The 19,575-nt window shown below is 37.0% G+C and overlaps 1 protein-coding gene across 1 annotated transcript in view; it reads right to left on the reverse strand.

The window, feature by feature from the left end:
* Nucleotides 1–259: 259 nt before the first annotated feature.
* Nucleotides 260–19,575, reverse strand: part of PDK1 (pyruvate dehydrogenase kinase 1) — a 31,531-nt gene continuing 12,215 nt past the window's right edge. Inside the window, exons 9-11 of the mRNA XM_028509375.2 lie at nucleotides 7,177–7,287; nucleotides 3,324–3,437; nucleotides 260–1,351 (exon numbers count right to left, since the gene is read on the reverse strand). Of these exons, the coding sequence (XP_028365176.1) occupies nucleotides 1,211–1,351; nucleotides 3,324–3,437; nucleotides 7,177–7,287 (366 nt within the window). The 3' untranslated portion in view covers nucleotides 260–1,210. The remainder of the gene's footprint in view (nucleotides 1,352–3,323; nucleotides 3,438–7,176; nucleotides 7,288–19,575) is intronic.

Consider the following 19,575-nt stretch of genomic DNA (forward strand, 5'->3'; position numbering starts at 1 on the left):
TCTAGAAGACTGACCTTTGGATAGGTGAAAACCAAAACCTAAAGATTTCTGTTACTTGAGTAAATGTGGTATTATCATTACTCACTTTAAAAGAATGGCTCCTGCCCTGACTGGAGCTCAGGCCGTACACCAAAAGGTTGTGGGTTCGATTCTCCATCAGAGCACACACCTAGGTTGCAGGTTAGATTCCCCAGTCAGAATGCATGCAGGAGGCAACTGATGACCGTTTCTCCCTCGCATCAGGGTTTTTTTTTTTCCCCCTCTCTCCCTCTCTCTTAAAATCAATAAACACATCCTTGAGTGAGGATTAAAAAAAAAAAAAAAGAATGCTTCCCTAAGTAGGTAATGCATCATACTCACATAGGGAGCATTTTAAGCAAGTCTAATTTAGCATGTCTGGAGTAGGGCCCAGAAAAGCTCTTGTTTCTTAAAAGCTCTCTCATGTAATCTCAACAATCGATAGTTCAGTTTTGGGGACTCACTGCTTTGCCCACAATTTCTTCTCTAGAATGTTGGCAGCTGCTAGTTTGTTTTAGCACAAAAACTTCTCCTTACATTAATTGCAAGCACAAAGTAGACTGCCCATGATCTAGGCTTAGATCCATAGGGAACTAGTCATTAAATCCTTTGCAATAAAATTTTAAAATGACAAATTAACTTCAGAGCTAAGACAATGCATGTGTAGATGCTTTAAGGTGGCTGGTTCCATGCTCACAGGACAACTGTTTCTGCTTTACTTGTAGTTAGTCACTGGTAAAATTGAAGACTGTCTTACTATAGTTGCCACTACTAAGTAAAGGATGGCAGAACTCCACCGAATAACAGAAAAACCATTAACTAGCTAATCAGTATTATTAAGAAAATGTTTCCAGCACACATAAATGAAAAGTATTTTACAAAACCACACAGTTTCCTATAGAAACCCAAAGACTTACACTCTTCCAAAGTCTACCATAAAGGGGAAAGTTGACCAAAACTTGTTGTTTAAAAATATGTTCAATTAACTGTGAAAATATAAGTGTCCAATAGGTACAATTTCATTCTTTCGGAGGTTTAATTGGCATAAAATGGAATTCACTTTCCATTTGTTCTACCCAAATAGTTGTGAAAAGGGCATATAAAGTATTTGGTATAATGTAGTTCTCCACACCATCCCTTCCAAATTTAATACAAAAGCCGCATTTGGATTTCCTAGGGCTCCCAAGTGTGTCTAGGCACTGCGGAATGTTGTCATGTCTTTTGGTTCTCTGCTGGGGACACACCAGTCATCAGCCTCATGGTTGGTGTTGTAATGCTTCCAGGCAGCTTTGTTATACACTGGGAGTCTTTCTACTGATTCCGTTGACAGAGCCTGAAAGAAAAGCAGGACCTAAGTCTGGCATGTTTTTAGAATCCATTATTTAAGAAAACATACAGTGGCAAAAGGTTACTACAAATTAAACAATACTTTACTGGCTTTGTATTTTATTAATCATAACACCAATTCCAAACATTTTTAAACAGTGTACACACTGGAAACGTATTGACTAAGTCTAGGGCACTGCCTGGTGTGCACGCTGACTGAACGTGCTGCCCGGAAGCCATGGGACTGAAATTTTACACAAGCGTAACACGTTTCTTGTAAAGTATGACCCAGAACAAAAGCTGATTAATTTAAAAAGTCATGTAAGTATAAAAGCATAAAAAGTTGGCATATGTACCTTAATATATGTAATGGTACAATCATTTAATGAACTCAATTTTAATTATTTATTAGAATGAATACTTTTTTCAGTCACTGTACTTTTAAAAATTCAATATAGTATTACTATCAATATATATATAAAATTATGTCTAAGGCGTCTTGGCTTTTGCATGAGCCATTTTTGGTCCTGGGTCTGATCCTGTGTCTTTTCCTACTGCCATCAAAGCCAATTTCAATTGCAGCATATGTGTCTGTAGCATGCATAATTTCATGTTTCCAACACATTACTGTTAATTCACTGTTCTATTTTACCTTCCTGTAAATCATTGGAACTTGAAATAAAGTCATTATCTTCTTTAAGTTGAGATATTTAAGTAGATTTTCAACCTTAAGTCATAGGCATTCCCCAAGATGTAGAAAATATTGAACTATAAATTTCATTTTGATAATGCTAAAGAAGGTATTTGATGTTGACGATTTTAATGATTCTATAAGACTTCCTGTCATCTATTTTTTCCAAAATGGAACTAAAAACCTTTCACCTATACATTCTCTTTAAATATGCCAGAACTGCCAGCACCGCTTGATCTATAGACTAGATCAAAGATATTACATTTAGTGATAAAAAATATTGCCTTCATGTGCCCTTTTTAAGTTCCTTAAGATTGACATGGTTAAAAAGAAAGAAAGAAAAAGAAAAAGAACTATGATCTTGAAAGAACTTAACCTTTTCAGATAAATTTATTTTTTCCAAAAGTCTTCAGCATTTCCTGTAAAATGGGTGCCATCTAGTGGCCAGAACAAGAAACTATCATCACTAAATAATTAGGTATCAACAGATGAACCAGTCCAGTGGGTTGATGGGGTTCAGTGCTCTCTATCCCTGTAAAATATACTAATTTCTTCATAAACACATGGGACATCCAAGGCCAGCAGGCTTAGTGCTTCTGCTCCCACCTGGTGAGCTATAGGCTTACCAAGAGTCACCTGTGCTTGTTCCAAAACCTGTTTATGCAATTATATCTGTTATTGTAAATACATAATTTAATAGAGTATAACTTAAACCAAATGCCAAAAAATGGGGGGGGGGGAATTCTTTGAAAACTAAGATGAATATTTTGGAAAACGTCATGAAGGAAAGTTGCATAAAAATCGATATCAAATCAAAGGATATATTTGTAAAGGACTGCATAAAAATAAAAAAGGATTATGCACCTGGTTGTTTCTTTGTTTAAAGAAACCAAAAAAAGAACTGTAAGTACAGCTTCTGCAAGGAAGATAACTGAAATTTCAATCTGCAGAGTCAAAGAAAAGGCCTGGCAGTACATCAAAAGATTGATGGATCAGTGTCCGCTCATGTGCTTCATGTTAAAATTAAATTTGTAAGACATAAATCTTTTTATGAGTCCCCATTTTAATCCAACCTTTTTTTTCTATTAATAACCATGTCTGATCATCACAGAGAAGAGCATTTCTTTTCCCAGAGTCAAGGAGATCATCTGTCCAAAAAAATGAAGTCCTATGTGAAAAACCATTTTGATAGCATGAGGCAGAGGAAGTTTTCACTATAGTTAAATATTGGCATCTTTTCTTCTTATGGAAGGAACTCTCATTCACTCAAGAAAACTACAGTTACCACCTTAATGTAGACCACTGCATCTGTTCCGTAGCCCTCCAGCGAATACAGCTTCAGGTCTCCTTGGAAGTACTGTGCATACAGACGGGAGATGGGCAGTCCATAGCCAAAACCAGCCTGTTGTGTGAAAAAAAAACGAAATTCTCTTCAGAAGATAACTGAAATTTCAATCTGTAGAACCGAAGAAAAGGCCTGGGCAGTACATCGAAAGACTAATGGATCAATGTCCGCTCACGTGCTTCATGTTAAATTTGTAAGACATAAACATTTTTGTGAGGCCCCACTTTAACCCAACTTTTCTTTCTATTAATAACCATAATTCTGATCATTACAGAGAAGAGCGTTTCTTTGAAATACTTATCTAATGAAAAGAGACGCTACTGAGAACTCCAGGGCTGCCAGCGCCTGTATCTAAGAAACCTGCTAATACTGTGATCACTGGACCCCAGTTGAGAACTACATTAGATGGCTCCCCTCTGGTCATGTAGAAGTCTCATTTTTCTTTCTACTATGAGATGACTTGAGGGGTCTGGAAAAGCACACTGCTTTGCTTCACTGGCCTGCTCCAGAGTATCATAATAGTGCTTTGGGCAGTATCACATAAAACATGTTCTCTTTTAGGAGCAAGAGTAGACAAAGCCTTGTCACAGCCTAACAGATGTATCTCGTGACTTTGTACCCTGAATTTCCAGTCTGTGTTCTGAACCTGGAGAGATCTGTAACAGCTCTACTTTCTTAATTCTCACTTACAGGTCACTCCTCTGCTTAAAAATTTTCAAAGCACAGCCCCATCCCCCACTCACTGGCTTGAAATAAAAACCCAAGCTTGTAAAAGGGGTTTCAAGACCCGATAAGATCAGGTCTCTGCCTCCCACTTTTTAGTCCAGCTGAACTAAAGCTCCTGCTCTTAAGTTCTTCAAACATATGCTTTTTTTTTACTTCCGTGTCTTTGTTCATCCTGTACCCTGTATCTGGAATGACCTTATTTACCTGAATAAACCCTACCCAGGCTTTAATACAAAGCAAAATTTAGATATATGTAAAAATGATTTTTATCACCAAACAAGTGTCCAAGGACATTCCGTATAACACTTTAGTGAAGAGCTAATGTGGATTCGAGAATCAAAGTGCTATTCACAAATCCAGGCTCTGACTATAACTATCTCCACCACTTATTTGATTTTTCTAACCCCAGTTTCTGTTCACCCCTCCAAATTGACTATCCATTCTCCACATTTCTCCTTCCCCTGGGAGGCTGAGCTGAATGAATGACATCAACAGGTTCCCATGTCCTCTGCTTCCGGTGGGTCCAGCCAATGGGAAACCCATAGGAGTTCAGATGGAGTCAGGTCTAGAGTATCCACTACCCTTCAGGCTGAGGTTGCTTCCCTTGGGCAGGCTGGGCCCTTGTTACCAAGAAGCTGCTTTGCAACGTTCCCCTTTTGTGGGTTCTGCTGGCTTCACCAAACAGGACAACTGCTTCTGCTTTACTTGTAGTTAGTCACTGGTAAAATTGAAGACTGTCTTACTATAGTTGCCACTTCTCCCTTTGATTCTGGGTGGTGTCAGCTCCACTGCTGCTAGCCCTGGATCCCTGCACTATCCCTACTTATAGCACTGTAATTTGTCTCTTTATAAATAAGCCTTCCTTAATTATCATAATTTGAATGTGCTATCACTTTTTTGTTGGGAACCTGACTGATATATATTAATTAGTTCCAAAAATGGACCCAAGGAAACGGCACAAGCAGGAGGCTCAGGATGGCATGGCCTGATCTGCTTCATCACGGCCTCTCCCTCAACCACACGTGTGGATTCGTGGAGCTCCCTCTACAGATAATTCAGAGGAGAAAAATGGCCTGGTGCCTGGTGGATCTACAAGGGACCCCAGCACCAGCCAGCAATGGACTGCCCTTTCACTATAGCCTCTCTCAGGATAGAAGTAAATCCTACTCGTGGGCAGAACCTGAGGTGTAGCACCTACATGGACTCACAGGTGGCAAAGAGGCTGGCTGGCTGGCTAGCTGGCTGGTCAGGGACTTGGAGAAAACAAAACTGGATAGCTGATGGAAAGGAGGTCTGCGACACAGAAATGGGATGGTCCTCTCTAAGTGGGCTCACAGTGTGAAGACGTTCCACCCATGTAGATGCCCACCAGAAGGCGACCACCTGGAGGGAGCTCTCAGCAGTCAGGCACACAAGGTAACCATGCCTGGGGATGTCAGGCAGTCTGTCTCCAGCTGCTCCAGTGTTTGCTTACTGGGTCCTCTGACACAGTGGTCCTGACACCAGGAGGGAGGCTCTGAAAGAGCTTCACAACCGTCTTTCCCTCAGTGAAGCTGTGTAGACACACAGGTAAGCTTGTGCCAAGTCAAGTCTCCTGTTTTCCTAGAAATTCACATAAATTGTAGCCCTGGCTGGTGTGGCTCAGCGGATCGAGCACCAGCCTGAGAACCAAAAGGTTTCTGGTTCAATTCCCAGTCAGAGCACAAGCCTGTGTTGTGGGCCAGGTCCCCAGCTCGGGGTCTCTGAGAGGCATCTGGCTGATGTATCTCCTATACATTGATGTTTCTCTCCTTCTCTTTCTCCCTTCCTTTCCCTCTCTCTAAAAGTAAATAAATAAAATCTTTTTTAAAAATTCACATAAATTTTGCCTCTTAAGCAACAAACACACGGCATTGACTTTGTGACAGGCACTACGAAAGGTACTTTTACACAGAGTAAAAGTCAGCCCATACAATAACTCGATTTTTAAAGTTAGAGAAACTGAGGTATTAGAAGGTCCATAATTCTCCCAAAGCTACACAGCTAAAATGTGGTTAAGTCGGGAATGGAACCACACAGTCTGGATCAAGTCTTCTCGATGCTATGCCCTCTCCTCAAAAATTCTATGATATTTTTTACTACAAAAGCAGTATATCCCTTTTCTCCCCTTATTCCTAGAGCAAAATTAGAATCTAAGAAGATACACATGTTTATTATTTGACCTTGTCTTCCCCTTAGCACATGCATGCCTATCCCAGGCACCACATATCTACATTGGAGAAACTTATTACTACATTAATCATTTAAAAAGTTTTGTAAGACATGAACCATATTATAGTTGTAGCTACAGAACTTGTGTTACATAACAGATAAAACTATTAGAATGAAGTCCTTCCAGTAACTTCCAAGAGTCTAAAATAGATCCATCTTATACTGTTTCATCATGTTACACATAACTCCAGTGTATATGCCAGAGAAGATTCCAAACCTAGAAAAATAGTTCTTCTAGAATTACAGGTCAGAGATTTGGCAAAGTGCTTTTCTGGGGGATGGAGAACAAGGATGGAGTAGATTCAAGAAATAATCTTATTAAACCTGAAAATAGCTGACTATTAGGATGAATAAAAAATATCAGCAAGACAATTATAATCTGGCCATTTCCAGGTTGGTGATCAAATTGATCAGATCTCTAGTCTTATTTCTGGGTCTAGAATATGAGATTTTTCTGTTATACATACTTGAGGGGGGAGAAATCAACACTGAAGATTAAATCAGTGTTGATCAGATACCAGTAAAACTGCTAATTTAGTCTTTACATTAGAAAGAGTAGGTCAAAAGAAGTTCCCCACATGAGAACTACTGACGTGACTATCAGGCTTGGCAATGAGACCTCTAAAACAATACTCTTTGTCTTGTGCTCTTCAACCAAATGAAACAATAACCAAGTGCTATTTTAATTTAGAGGAAATTTTTTCCTAATAGCTTCCCTTCTTCCTTGTGGTGTACCCTACAACCAATTTATTTGGTAGCCAGTTTGTTGGGGTTTTCTGGCAACTCACAAAACACACTTCATTATTTCTTCATCACATACCAGGGGCACTGCACGGGACGTCTCAACACGAGGCCGGGGTGCCGTTGAGTACATGTAGTTGAAGAGTCTGTCAATTTTCCTCAAAGGAACACCACCTCCTCGGTCACTCATCTAAGATGAGAAAGAATCATGCACTCTGACCAAGTTCCATAAACAGCAAAATACCCACACACACTCAGTGTCACAGTCTAACTGCTGGCTGGAGAGTGAGGCTTTTCAAAACAAACATCATGCAGTGGAAGTTGCCAGTGTAAATACTTCCCTCACTGCTGGACTTAGCTCATCTCACACATAATACATAATAAACTCCATCATGATACAGATTCAATGTGGTGGCTTAGTGTATTGACTGAAGTCATACTAACTGCAGTAATGCACAGAATGAGGCATAAATTAAGTCTATCTTGAATGTAAGCATAAATTTATTATTTCTTTATGGAAGGCAGTTTGACAACCAGATGAAAAATGCATAAACCCTCTGACCCGACAATGTTTATCCTAAAAAAAAAAAAGAATAGTATGCAAAGAATGTATAAGAATATCCATCACAGTAGTATGGAGATTAGCTAAAACTGGATTACAACCTAAATAGAGGACTATTTGAGTAAACTAACGAACATTCTAAAACAGAACACTATTTAGCGATTTAGTATTATCCAAACCTACATGTATTGGCATGAGAGATGTTCACAAAATCTTGTTAAGTAGAGAAAAGTTATGAAGAAGAATTTATTAAATTCTAATTTTGTAAAAGTTAAATTGTAAAGTCTGTAATGATACATAATATTTAGGCCTATGGAATTACAAGCAATTTTCTTCTTTCGGGTTTTTAGTTTCTGAATTTTTTCACAATTACTTCTATTATGGGAAACAACAGTATAATTTACATTTTCAGGGAGGAAAAAGCAGAACCACTTCACTGTGTTTAGAACCTCGTCTACCAGCCACAGCACAGACTCGCAGACAACTTTCCAGTGAGTATGTCAAGTACACAGGTTTTTATACTGTGCTCATATCATTTTCCAACTTAACTCATATGGTAGACTGGATGTAATGATTTCTTTACAGATTGTCTTCATTTTGCTCTCCTTCACAATTAATATAGACTTACTTTCCCAGCTGTTGTATATCTCCTAATCTAATCTACCATAGCCATTTTCCTTTGTTACAAGATCTAAATTGATTCTACTATCTATAATATTATCAGTTTTCATATACAAACAAATCTGCTTTAAACATGGGTGTATAGACATGCGTAGATATAAAAACAGTTCTGAATGCTATGTATTAAGATGTCAATAGACTAGATGGCTTCTGGTTTTTACATACTCTTTAAAAATCTTTACTGTACGTTTATACAGTGAGCATTCACTTAATGTCATCAATGGGTTTTTGAAGCTGTGGTATAAGGAAGCCAATTTTACCATAGGCTAATTGATATAAATAAGAGATAAGTTTCTATGGCATCCATCAAGGTTATAACTAAACAATGTTAGATTAAGTGATGTTATTTGAGCGCCTGTTGTCTATTTCTTAGATAATTAAAATTACATAGCTATTTTAACTTATAAAATAAAAATATGCTTTGAAATACCATTTGAAGCCTTGCCTCTAATATATCTATAATTAGATAATTGCAGTATAAAAATATACAAGAACTTTATTAAGAACTTGTCTGTTGCATTATGCTTAAAATTACTCTTGGCCATGAATTCAAAGCCCTGTGAAGAGATTTATTTTAATAAGATGAATAAAATGGTCTGGGTATTTTCTGAGATCCATCAATGTGCTAATTAATTATTCTTTAATGCTCTGCTGCACATTTGCTGGTTATATGGTAAGAGATATGAGGGTTCCATAAATATTAACTAAGTAAACAGCATACTAAAGTAGATATACAGATAAAAAGGTAGAATTCAATAAACATTTCCTGGTTTTCCTTAACCTTCTAGCACCCAGTAGTTATAAAACTGGTAGAAGTGACTGGCCAAAGGGAGTATGAGGAAAGCTGAGAGCAGAGCAGAAAGGACAGAGGTGACTTTGATAAGTGTCCTCTTACTAGAAGTGAAGGGGGTAAACTAAGCCATAGGACTACAGTTAAAAACTGATAAAAGTAAATAAAGGTAACCTCCTTTGCTTTGCAGCCAAAAACACAATAAACTGGAACCAGTAGATTTTTTAAAGGGGTCCAAAGAGTTTCCAAGAGAGTTGGAAGAGATGATAGTATCCCAGAGGATCTGAGTTCTTTGGGAGAAGAGAGGGAGGAAATAATGGGGGAGAAAGAGACAGATGTGTGGTCTGGATACATTTAAGACAAGAAGAGTGGCACTCTGATGACAAATATACTGGGAAAGAGATGTGGAAAATTAAACAAAAAATCTCTGATTAAGATAAATTAGAGAAAAAAATCTAGACTCATGGGAACATAAGCCTATGCCAAGGAAAAGGAAAGACATACATGGTGGGGAGTAATGTCAACAGTAAGGCTGAGGAAGAAAAGTTTGCCCATTATTTTTAAAGTTTTCTGTTCAGGGCATGAAATCACCACTTCTCAATGTCATCCAAGAGCTGCCATCCCTAACTTCCTGTTCACATAACACTGGGCTCCCTGGGCTAGTTCATGTGAATTTCAGGTCCAAGGGAAACCAACCACAGCTAACTTGATGACAGCTCTGAAGGCAGGAAATTTACTAACCCTGACTCCCACCCAGAGCTCCTGAAGTCTCTTACTCAACATCTTTTTCAATGTCAACCTTATAAAATCAACAGTGAATGAACCAAGATGTTTACATTTTAATTTTAAAGATATGTGGCTATAACATTTATATTATTTACTGAATATAGACCAAACACAAAATCTGAAAGAGCAGCAAGAATTCTAAGACAGATAAAAACAATTCTTTCGTAGGATTTTCAGCAGAGGGTAAAAAATGTCAATAATTTGAATAAACTAAAAGAATGGAGAAAAAAAACATACTTTGTTTCTTAAAGCCTAGGGTAAGTGATGGGAATGAAATCTCTACTGAAGAAAATTAAAGCAAGCATTTAACACATAAAGAGATAACTAGAGTAGATGCAATCATGTGACCTTGGATGTGAGGAGGTTGGAGGCAGAGCCCAAGATACAGGTAGAGCTTTTATAAAGGGCTTCTAGAATAGTCTATTCAAGACCCTTATGAACATTTTTAAAAGCTTTATTGAAATATAATTCACATACCATAAATTCACCCATTTAAATCCATGGCTTTTAATATACTCATAGATAGTACAAACATCAATATAGACAATTTTAGAATATTTTTGTTACCTCAAAAGGAAATGCTGGGACACTTTACTGACTACACTCTTAAGCAACCACTAGTCTACTTCTTGCCCCTTGATAGTTGCCTCTTCTGGATATTTCATATGAATAGAATCATATGATACATGGCCTTTGTGATTAGTTTGTTTCACTAGAATAATGTTTTCAATGTTGCAAGAACCATGTCCAATGCTTCATTCTTTTTATGGCCAACTAATATTTCACTAGATGGATATGTATTACATTTAATTGATCCATTCATCAGTTGATGGACATTTGGGCTGTTTCCATGCTTTGGCTATTGTGAACAATGCTGCTATGAACAATCATGTGTAAGTTTTTGTTTGAATATCTGTTTTTAAACCTTCAGAGTATATACATATCTAGAAGTGAGAATGTTGGGCCACTCTGAACCTTTCTTTATACCAAGCAGACAGATTCCCTAAGCAAAGCCTGTCTGCCCAACAGCACAGGAGTACCCTGCTGAGTGCCTAGGCGACCCATGTGGTGCTGGATGACCACAAGTTGCAATGGAAAGCACCTGCAGACCAGTTGCTAAAGCACAGAAACGGAAGCAGGAAAAGCTATAAGAAAGGTCATGCTGTATTATAACTGAAACTCCAAAGCAGAAGCCATATGGGACTTATTTTGAATCAAGTAAACCTTAGTGAGCAAGCAGCTGACACAGAACCAACAAAAAATAGACACAGGTTAGCATCTGGGCTAGGAAAAAAAAGTGATGCATTCACGTTACTTTTTCAGCAAACAGATGGTACAGTCATATAATTATTTTTGCCTTACTCTTTTAAATGAATATCCAAGAGAGATACACATAGAAAAGAAAACTCAGAGATAACAGTGCAGACAGCAGAGATAAATTATTTTTTTTAAAAAGGCTATCATTAATGTTCTCAGATAAAAGATAAAACCAAACTGGAATACCATAAAAAAGAATAGTAACAAAGAAGTTTCTAGTAAGATAATAAAACTATAAAATCAATAGAAGGGCTGGGAATTTAAAGTCAAGAAAATCTGACAGAGTAGAATAAAAAGTTAAGCAGGAAAAAACAATACAAAAAAAGAGGATCATTTCACGATCCCAACATCTCCAAATGTGACTGGCAGAAAACAAAACAGTAGGGTAGAAAGTATCAAGGAAACAGTAGAAATTCTAAATGCTAAAGGGTCCAACCCAATGAGTAAGGAAGGCCCACAGTAAATCACATCATTATGAAATTTCAAAACAGAACTGAAAAAAAAAAAGATTTTAAAGGCTCCAGCTGAACAAAACCAACTAAAACTGGTCACATACAAATGAATGAAAACTGAAATAAGTGTTAAGCCTTCTCAAAAGGAATAGCAGGAATGATAGCAAAAATACTAGAGAAAGGAGTTCTGAAAAGTCTCTCCTCCATCAAAACACCAGGAAATGGCAAAAGTTGTCAGAATCAACTATGTTCGGCTCTAGAAATTAACCATAGTCTTACAGCCATCTTGGGAGCAAGCTGTCAAGAAACACAACAGTGAGATTTGTGGTGTTTTAACTTGCCTTAGATTCCCACTACCCATCAATAATATGCAATCAGAGTGAAATCAGCAGCCTGGCAGCCACTGCGGTTTCTGACCCAATTATGATCTTCCAAGGCAAAAAGTACTGCATGTACCCACTTCCCATCATCAAAAACATTGGTCAAAAACAGAGGGAGACTTCCAGCCAAGATGGAGGCATAGGCAGACACACTGTGCCTCCTCGCACAACCAAAAGGACAACAACAAATTTAAAAACAAAAAACAACCAGAACTGCCAGAAAATTGGACTGTATGGAAGTAGAACCAAAGAGTTAGAGAAGAAACATTCATTCAGGCCAGTAGGAGGGGCAGAGACAGGCAGCTGGGGCAGGCAGGACTTACGGCAAGGCAGCAGCAAGAGAACTGGGGAGGGCAAGGTGTAGCTGGCAGACCGGGCAAGGCAGTGGCTGGATGACTGGGAGTCCCACATTTGAGTGCAGATAAACCGGCAGGAACAACTGGGGAGTGAGACAGACCATGCAACCCAGGGCTCCAGCACAGGGAAATAAAGCCTCAAACCTCTGACTGAAAACACCTGTGGGGCTTTTGGCGGCAGGAGAAACTCCCAGCCTCATAGGAGAGTTTGTCAGAGAGACCCACAGGGTCCTAGAATGTACACAAACCCACCCACACAGGAATCAGCACCAGATTTGATTGTGGGTAGTGGGGGAAGTGACTGAAAAACAGCAGAGAGCAGAGCAAGCACCATCATTCCCTTTTGGACCCCTTCCCCACATACAGCATCACAACCCAGCAAAGTGGATTGCCCCACCCTAGTAAACACCTAAGGCTCTACCCCTCACTATAAAACAGGCACATCAAGACCAAAAAGAAATGGCCCAAATGAAAAAATAGATCAAAACTCTAGAAAAAATACAACTAAGTGACAAAGAGATAGCCAACCTATTAGAAGCACAGTTCAAAACACTGGTAATCAGGATGCTCACAGAACTGACTGAGCTCAGTCACAAAATGAAGGAACAAATGAAGGCTACCCAAAGCGAAATAAAGCAAAATATATAGGGAACCAACAGTGAGTGACAGGAAAGACACTGGGACTCAAATCAATGGTTTGGAGCAGAAGGAAGAAACATTGAACCAGAACAGAATGAAGAAGCAAGAATTCAAAAAAATGAGGAGAGGCTTAGGAACCTCCAGGACATCTTTAAATGTTCCAATATCTGAATCATAGGGGTTCCAGAGGAGAAGAGGAAGAGCAAGAAATTGAAAACTTATTTGAAAAAACAATGAAGGAGAACTTCCCCAGCCTGGCAAAGGAAATAGATTTTTAGGAAGTCCATGAAGCTCAGAGAGCCCCAAAGAAGTTGGACCCAAAGAAGCACACACCAAGGCACATCATAATTACATTACCCAACATTCAAGATAAGGAGAGAATCTTAAAAGCAGTAAGAGAACAGGAGACAGTTATCTACAAAGGGGTTCCCATCAGACTGTCAGCTGATTTCTCCAAAGAAACCTTGCAGGCAAGAAGGGGCTGGAAAGAAGTATTCACGGTCATGAAAGACAAGGACCTACATCTAAGATAACTCTATCCAGCAAAGCTATAATTTAAAATGGAAGGGCAGATAAAGTGCTTCCCAAATAAGGTCAAGTTAAAGGAGTTCATCATCACCCAACTCTTATATGAAATGTTAAAGGGACTTATCTAAGAAAAAGAAGATAAAAAATATGAACAGAATGACAACAAACTCAGTTATTAACACCCAAACCTTAAAAAAAAAAAACAAGCAAACACTAGAACAGGAACAGAATCACAGAAATGGAGATCACAAGGAGGGTTATCAGCGGGGGAGTGAGAGGGGGAGGGAGGAGAAAAAGGTGTAGAGAATAAGTAGCATAAATAGTAGGTAGAAAACAGACAGGGGGAGGTTAAGAATAGTATAGGAAATGTAGAAGCCAAAGAATTTATATATACAATCCATGGACTTGAACTAAAGGGGGGGATGTGGGTGGAAGGTGGTGTGCAGGGTGGAGGGGAATAAAGGGGGGAGAATGGGACAACTGTAATAGCATAATCAATAAAATATATTTTAAAAGAATAAAAAAAACAATTAGAGGTAACTGATTAATTTGAGGGCCACCTGAGGCAATATATAATAGTTAAGGCAAAAATAAGCTAACCAAAAAGCTTAGTAAGTTAGGGAAGATGTCTATAGGGGCTTAGAAAAGCTTATAAATGTCCCGAGAATTCAGAAGGCCATGATCATGCCCAGGGCTATGCTCATATTCAGGAAAAACTGAAGGGGTCCTAAGCTTTCACCTCTGACTGACCTTCAGGTTCTATATAAGCAGGACCTACAGGTTAAGTAGGATTAACATATTCAAAGTGCTGAAAGAAAACAACTAACCACCAAGAAGTCTATATTCAGCAATATTATCCTTCAAAAATGAAGGAAAAATTAAGACATTCTCACATAAACAAAAGAGTTCATCATTGGTAGACCTGCCCTATCAAGAAATACTAAAGGGATCCTTCAGCCTGAAATAAAAGAACACTAAACAGTCCATTGAATCCACATGGAGAAATAAAGACCACCAGGAAAAGTAACTATATAGTTAAATATAAAGGGCTGTATAGTGTATTTTTTGTTTGTAAATTTTTTCTCTTATCACATTTAAAAAATAATTGCATAGAGAAATAATTATAAATCTGTGTAGATGGACATATAATGTATAAAGATTTTTTAAAGATTTTATTTACTTATTTTTTTTAGAGAGAGAGGAAAGGGGGGAAAGAGAGGGAGAGAAACATCAATGTGCAAAAGATACATCAATTGTTGCCTCTTGCATACTCCCTACTGCGGACCTGGTCTGCAACCCAGGCATGCTCTGACCAGAAATCAAACCAGCAGCCTTTTGGTTCGCAGGCGAGCACTCAATCTGCTGAGCCACACCAGCCAGGGCAATATGTATGTTTTATGACACTAACAATACCAAAGACAGGGAGGGAAAGGGAAAGAACCTATATAAGAACAAAGTATGTACACAGGGTTGAGCAAAAGTAGGTTTACAGTTGCGAGTATGTGAAACAGTTTATTCTTGTATTATTTATTAATTATTGTATTATTTTCCATACAAACTGTAAACATATTTCCCCTCCTCTGTATACTATTGAAATGAAGTTCATATTCATCTGAACTAGATCTGTATAAATAAAGATGTTACTTATAATTCTAGGACAAGAACTAAACAAATAATTCAAAGAAATCAAAAAACAAGAAGAAAATTAAAATGGTACATTAGAAAATATTATTTCAACAAAAAAGGCACCAGTAATGGAGAAACAAAGACTCAAAAGAGATATAAGATACATAGACTACATATGGCAAAATGGCAAATAAATCCTACACTAATAGTTATTACGTTAATATAACTCCAACTAAAAGGTGGACATCAGCAGGATGGATTCAAAAAACATCTATCTATATATGCTGTCTACACAAGACATACTTTAGATTCAAAGACATAGACAGGTTGAAAATAAAAGCTTGAAAAAAGATACACCATGAAAACAGAAACCAAAATACAGCTGGGATGGATAAATTAGTAACAGAGAAAACACATTTTAAGACAAAAATTGTTATTAGAGGCAAAGATAAAAGGTCAATACATCAAGAAGATACAAAATTGTAAAGATATATACATTTAACAGAGCTCCAAAATACACAAAGCAAAAACTGGCAAAACTGAAGGGAAAAACACACAAAATAGTAGTTGGAGACTTCAGTGACCCACTTTCAATAATGCCTATGACAACTAGACAAAACAGGAAGACGGTGGATTTAAACAACACTATAAACCAACAAGACCTAACAGCTATCTATAGAACACCCCACGCAACAAAGGCAGAATACACATCTTTCTCACGTACACATGGAATGTTCTCTAGGAGAGTCCAAACGCTGGGCCACAGAACGAGTCTCAATAAATGTAAAAGGATTAAAATCACACAAACTATACCTCTGGCTACAATGGAATGAAATTAAAATTAGTAACAGAACAAAATGTGGGAAACTACAAGTATATACAAATTAAATAACATACTCTTAAATTACCAATGGGTCAAAGAACTCACAAAGGAAATTAGAAAATACTTTGGAATGAATAAAAATGAGAACACAACATAAAAACTTACGGGATATAGTGAAAGCAGTGTCAACAGGGAAATTTTTAGCTATAAAATGTCTCAAATCAATAACCTAAATTTCTATCCAAAGAAACTGAAAAAAGAGCAAACCAACTCCAAAGTAAACAAAAGGAAGGAAATAAAGATTATAGTGGAAATTAATGAAATAAAGAATTGAAAACAATGGAGAAAAATCATCAAAACAAAAAGTTGGGGTTTTGAGAAGATTAACAAAATTGACAACTTTTAACTAGACTGACCCCACCCCAGCAAAAAAGGTAGAAAATTCAAATTAATAAAATCAGGAATGAAACAAAGGACATTACTACCAATCTTACAAAAGTAAAAAGGATTACAAGGGAATACTATGAACAATTGTATGACAACAAATTAGGTGACCTAGGTGAAATGGACATAGACAAATTACAGAAATTATTTCAATAAAAGACAGAAAATCTGAATAGACTTACAACAAATGAAGAGACTAAACTAATAATAAAAAATCTTACAACAACTCAGGCTCAGATAATCTTACAACAAACAACTCAGGCTTGGATTCCACCAAGTATTTTTAAAAGAATCAACACGAATCCTTCTCAAACTTCTAATATACAACAAAGGAGGGAACACTTCCCAACGTACTAGAAGGCTAGTATCATCCTGATACCAACACCAGGCAGAGACATCACACAAGAAAACTGCAAACCAATAAAACATCCCTTATGAATATCAGTGCAAAATCCTCAAAAAAACAAACAAAAAAACCCTAAAAGTACACACCCCAAGAATGCCAGTTTGGCTCAACACACAAAAATCAATCAATTTAATACACCAAGTAATAGATAAAGAACAAAAACCACATGATTATCTTGATCTATACAGAAAAAGCCATCTGACATAATCCAAATCCTTTCATGATAAAAATATTCAACAAGTTAGGAATAAAAGTGAAATTTCTCAACCTAATAACGAATATTTATGAAAAACCCACAGTTAACATCATACTTAATTGTGGAAGGCTGAAAGCTTTTCCAAAATCAGGAAAAAGACAAGGCTGTCTCCTGTCACTCCTTCTCTTCAGCACGGTGCTGAAGTTCTAGTACAGCAATGAAGCAAGGGAAAAAATCCACGCTGGAGAGGAAGAGGTAAAATTACCTCTATTTATAGATAACATGACTTTGTATATAGAAAATCCTAAAGAATCCACAAAAAATTGTTAGAACTCATAAAGGAGCTCAACAAGAGCTCCTTATACAAGATCAGAACACAAAAATCAGTTATATTTCTATGCACTGGCAATGAACAGTCCAACAATGAAATTTTAAAAAATTCCATTTACAATTGCCCCCAAAAGATTAACATACTTAAGAAAAAAGTTAACAGAAGTACAAGATTTATACACTGAAAATCATAAAATGCTATTGAAAGAAATTAAAGAAGACTAAATGAGTGAGAAGAACCTGTGTTCATGAATTAGAAGACTTAATTAATCTACACATTGAACAGTCCCGTCAAATAAAGCTGGGGTTTGTTTGTTTGTTTGTTTTTCAGAAACTGAGGAGCTAATATTAAAATTCTTATAAAAATACATAGAACCCACAACAGCCACAACAATCCTGAAGTAGAAATGAAAAAGGTTGGAGGACTCACATTTGGCTATTTCAAAACTCACAACAGAGCTACAATAATCAAGACAAGTATAAGGAGAGACATATACATAGACTAATGGAATAGAATCGAGAAATCAGGAGTAAACCCATACATTTATGAACACTTGATTTTTGACAAGAGTGACAAGAAAATTCAATGAAGAAAGAATAGCACTTTCAAAAATGGTACTAGGACAACTGGATATCTATTTGCAAAAGAAAGAAATTAAGTTTCCTACCTCAAACCATTTATTAAAATTAACTCAAAAATGGGTTAAAGACCTAAATGTAAGAACTGAAACTATAAAATTCTTAGAAAGAAACTCAGGTGTAAATTTTGGTGATACTAGATTAGGCAAATGGTTTCTTAGATATGACACTGAAAGCACAAGCAATAAAAAAAATAGAAAAATTGGAATTCCTCAAAATGAAAAACTTTTGTGTTTCAAAGGATATTATCAAGAAAGTAAGCCCTGGCTGGCATAGCTCAGTGGATTGAGTGCGGACTGGGAACCAAAGTGTCCCAGGTTCGATTCCCAGCCAGGGTACATGCCTGGGTTGCAGGCCATAACCCCCAGCAACTGCACATTGATGTTTCTCTCTCTCTCTGTCTATCTCCCTCCCTTCCCCTCTAAAAATAAACAAATAAAATCTTTAAAAAAAAAAAGAAAGAAAGAAAGTGAAAGGCACAGAACAGGAAATCTGCAAATCATATAGCTCACCAGGCACTAGTGTTTACATTAGAAAATATATAGACAGAATGAATTCTTGTAACTCAACAATAAAAAGACAAACCACTTAAAAACTGAGCAAAGGATCTATATTGATATTTCTTTATACAAATGGACATTTGGTATAAAGATGAAAAGATGATTGACATCATCAATCATTAGGGAAATGAAAATGAAAACCACAATGAGATACCACTCATACCCATTAAAATGGCTATCATCAAAAAGACTGACAATAACAAATGTAGGCAACCATGTGGAAAAATGGGAACCTTCAGACATTGTTGGTGGGAATGTAGAATGATAGTTACTTTGGAAAACAGTTTGGCAGTTCCTTCAAAGTTAAACACAGAGTTACCTAAAAGCATTTCAAGTCCTAGCTATAAAGTAATAGAATTAAAAACCCATGTTCACACACAGATTTCTACGAGTGGCAGCTTTATTCATAACCACCAAAAAGTGAAAACAACCCAATGTCCATCAACTTCATGAATGAATAAACAAAATGTGTTATATCTATACAACAGAGTACTAGTCACCCATAAAAATAATGCTATATTATGCTATACCACGCTATAACAGGCTACTAACTATGCATGCTATAGCATAGCATGCATATGTATCACATATATATATGATACATGCTATAACATTATACTAATTGGAAGCAGTCACTGCATTTTTATGAAAGGTGCTGAACAGGGAAATCCATACACAGAAAGTAGATTAGTGATTTCCAAGGACTGGGAAGATGGGAAAATGGGGAGTAATAGCTAAATGGACATTATATTTTTCCTGGGAGTAATGAAAATGTTCTGAAATTAGACAGTGATATAATTGCACAACCTGTGAATATACTAAAAACCACTGAATTATACACTTTAAGAAAAGAGAAACAGTAGATGCCTTTAAAACCCTCAAGATTATTATTTTCAACCTAGAACTCTAAGTATGAACTAACTATTGAGAAAATGGCTGGGTACAGGAGGGGAGGAACTCTCA

Source organism: Phyllostomus discolor, chromosome 4 (genome assembly GCF_004126475.2).
Source record: "Phyllostomus discolor isolate MPI-MPIP mPhyDis1 chromosome 4, mPhyDis1.pri.v3, whole genome shotgun sequence".
In the NCBI taxonomy this organism is placed as follows: domain Eukaryota; kingdom Metazoa; phylum Chordata; class Mammalia; order Chiroptera; family Phyllostomidae; genus Phyllostomus; species Phyllostomus discolor.